The sequence below is a fragment of the Humulus lupulus genome, chromosome 9 (genome assembly GCF_963169125.1).
Source record: "Humulus lupulus chromosome 9, drHumLupu1.1, whole genome shotgun sequence".
NCBI classification, from domain to species: Eukaryota; Viridiplantae; Streptophyta; class Magnoliopsida; order Rosales; family Cannabaceae; genus Humulus; species Humulus lupulus.
Genome location: NC_084801.1, coordinates 26266610 through 26269291, shown reverse-complemented (window position 1 = coordinate 26269291; position 2682 = coordinate 26266610). Strand labels below are relative to the sequence as shown.

The following is a 2682-nucleotide window of genomic DNA, read 5'->3' as shown; positions in this document are numbered from 1 at the left end:
TTTTGCAACGTGTATAAGTCTTGGTTTTGTGTTTTTGGTTTGCTCAAAATGGTGGTTTTGTCTAGGGATTTTGAAGCTCCATCAAAGTTGAAGAACATCATTAATCTACTTGGATTCGCAAGTTCTTTCTCAATCTTTTTAAAGTCTTTGTCAATCCATTTTTTGTGTAGTTTCTATTTTTTGAGGTGGTGTTATCTCACTCTCCTCCAACATAAAGTTATTTATGAGCATATATATATATGATTAGTTATAAGTCGCATTACAAAAAAATTTGCAAAATAAAAAATAAATATATACATTATAAATATTGATAATCTCATGATTGTTCAATTATTAACAATAAAAATTATAGGTAAGAATATTTTTTAATGAAAAACTAATTTAATTTATAAAACCTTTAAATATTTTTAAAATGTCATGAAAATATATATTTTTTTCAATGTCATGTTCAGTATTGTTATAAATTAAGTAGTCCAATTTTTTTTAAAATTGATTCACCATTTTTTATATTTTATTTATGTATTTTGAAATAAAAAAGAAATAAAAATATCATTTAGATGGACCTAAATGATATAATTTGAAAAGATTAGGAACCTAACTAATACAAAATCAAATTTCGAAACCTAATTGTTACAAAGTATAAATAATGAAGACTACAGCTTAAAAACCCTGGTATAAAACCAATGAAGCTATTTTGCAAATTTTACATAGAAAAGTTGTTAGTTTAGCAAATTACCCCATTTACGGGGACAATGAAGACTTCAATAATTTCTTAGTAGATTCCATTAACAAATAAGTTTATAGGGTGGTCTTTTTAAACTTTCAAACAAACAAAACCATAAGAAAAAGGAAAAAATAAATAAATAAGTAAAGATACATATAAAAGGATATGCCAAAACCAAGATATATTTAGCATCATAGTAACTTCACTCAAACCACATCTCTAGTATCCATATTCAGTCTCCTCATACTGCTTGAGAACATCAGCGCAGCCAGCAAGGGCGTCAGTCCTAGTGAATCCCATTGCATTGACAAAACGATTCTTAGTTGCAATGCCATTGTTCTCCGTGAGAATGACACGTGCGCGGTCGCGGCCTGGGGATGCAGTGGCACAGTCGAACTGAGGACTGCTAACTAGCACAGCATCACAGATTTCATCACCATGGTCCTCAGGAATGAGCATCTTGTAGGTTCCACATGAGTCTGTTGTGGCCTCCTTGCTGTATATAATCTTGTTTGAGACCCTCTCCTTGCATTCTATTCTAACCTTGGCTCCTATGTAACAGAATTAAAAAAACAAACAAACAAACAAACCGTTTATATGTACATATTTTACAAGAATGTGTGAGATATGTAAATTTTACTATGAAAAATGAAAACTATATTTTTGAAATTGTCGATTCAATATCCTCTCCGATCCAAATATAGCAACCTACTCAAATTTAGACATATAATAATAAGTCTGTTTTTCAATAAATTATTATTCCTTTTTTACTGTTTTTTATAATAGTTTTGGCAGTTACTAATAGAAAATGTCGGCAAAGAATCCATATTAAAAATGTGGACAAAGATTTACAAGATCCAATTAGCTCCACTATAATTGTTTTTCAATGTTAATTTATACGATGGTTTCGACAAAGATATATAAAATAATACTAATCGGATGTTGACAAACACTAGTCCTAGTACTAATCGGATTCGTTTCAAGTCCACACTTTCAAATCTTAGTCAAACACAGTCAAAACCATTCAGATCAAGCAGATCACCTACAATGCTATCATAATACAACACATCCAAACTTAGATCTACAAAACCCAGAAGTATATACCACAGATTAACAATCATTCACAGAAAATATACGAAAATAGCCCCCTAAAAAAAATACCCACAAAAATAAAAGATGAAAAAGAAATGTTAAAGCAATGGTTACCAGCGATGTAAGTAGTGGCGGTGGTTTCATAACCAGCAAGGCAGGTGTCACAGTAAACTTTCCCTTCAACTACAAGGGGGTCCTTCACCCAACGGGTTGCCAAAGCCAATGCCGGAAGGAAGCTAAGCGCCATTAACAAAACTGCTTTCGCCATTGCAGAGTTTTCTCTTTCTCAGATGGGAGAACTAAGAGAGAGTTTGAAGAAGAAAAGCTAAAAGAAGACAATGAGAAAGAAAAAGAAAAGAGTGGGGATAAAATGGAGAGGGAATTCGCTGATGAGATTAAAGCAATTGAATGCGCGTGTGGGCTCTGGTACTGGTACTATGTCACGGAGTTTGATTATTTATTTGTACTTTCTTGAATATAGGGGCTTTTTGGTAAATAAGGTGATTTTTGTTTTGAGAAAATTAAAAATGGTAATAGTAATTAGATTGAAGTAAATTATAAAAGTATTATTATTGGAGATAATATTCCATTATTTGGTTAAAATTTGGAATCATCATTAGAATAATAATTATTATGTTTGTTTAACTATATTAATGGAATGGAATGATAAATTTTAGACAGTATGTTTAATAACATACTTAATTTTTTTTAAATGCCAACATAAAATACTCTCCCATATATATACTATTTTAAAATTTTGGACAAAAATACACATATCACTAACCGAGATCCCTCGCCTTCTCTCTTCTCAGCCAAACCAAACTCTTCCCTCTTCCCAGCCAAACTCTCTCATTTCTTTCTCATTA

General features: G+C 31.2%; 1 protein-coding gene across 1 annotated transcript; it reads right to left on the bottom strand.

Moving 5' to 3' along the window:
- Positions 1–760: 760 nt before the first annotated feature.
- LOC133800732 (protein DOWNSTREAM OF FLC) lies at positions 761–2243 on the bottom strand. The gene is made up of 2 exons (XM_062238762.1): positions 1931–2243; positions 761–1275 (listed from the first exon to the last, which is right to left on the bottom strand). Exons 1-2 carry the CDS (start codon positions 2082–2084, stop codon positions 944–946), a joined length of 486 nt encoding a protein of 161 aa, XP_062094746.1. The 5' UTR covers positions 2085–2243; the 3' UTR covers positions 761–943.
- Positions 2244–2682: the final 439 nt, after the last annotated feature.

Bases quoted from the DNA above. Each gene is read 5' to 3' on its own strand.
- LOC133800732 (XM_062238762.1), bottom strand. From the start codon at position 2,084: ATGGCGAAAGCAGTTTTGTTAATGGCGCTTAGCTTCCTTCCGGCATTG. The intron at 1,276-1,930 runs GTAACCATTGCT...TCTGTTACATAG, and splicing joins CGCCACTACTTACATCGCTG to GAGCCAAGGTTAGAATAGAA.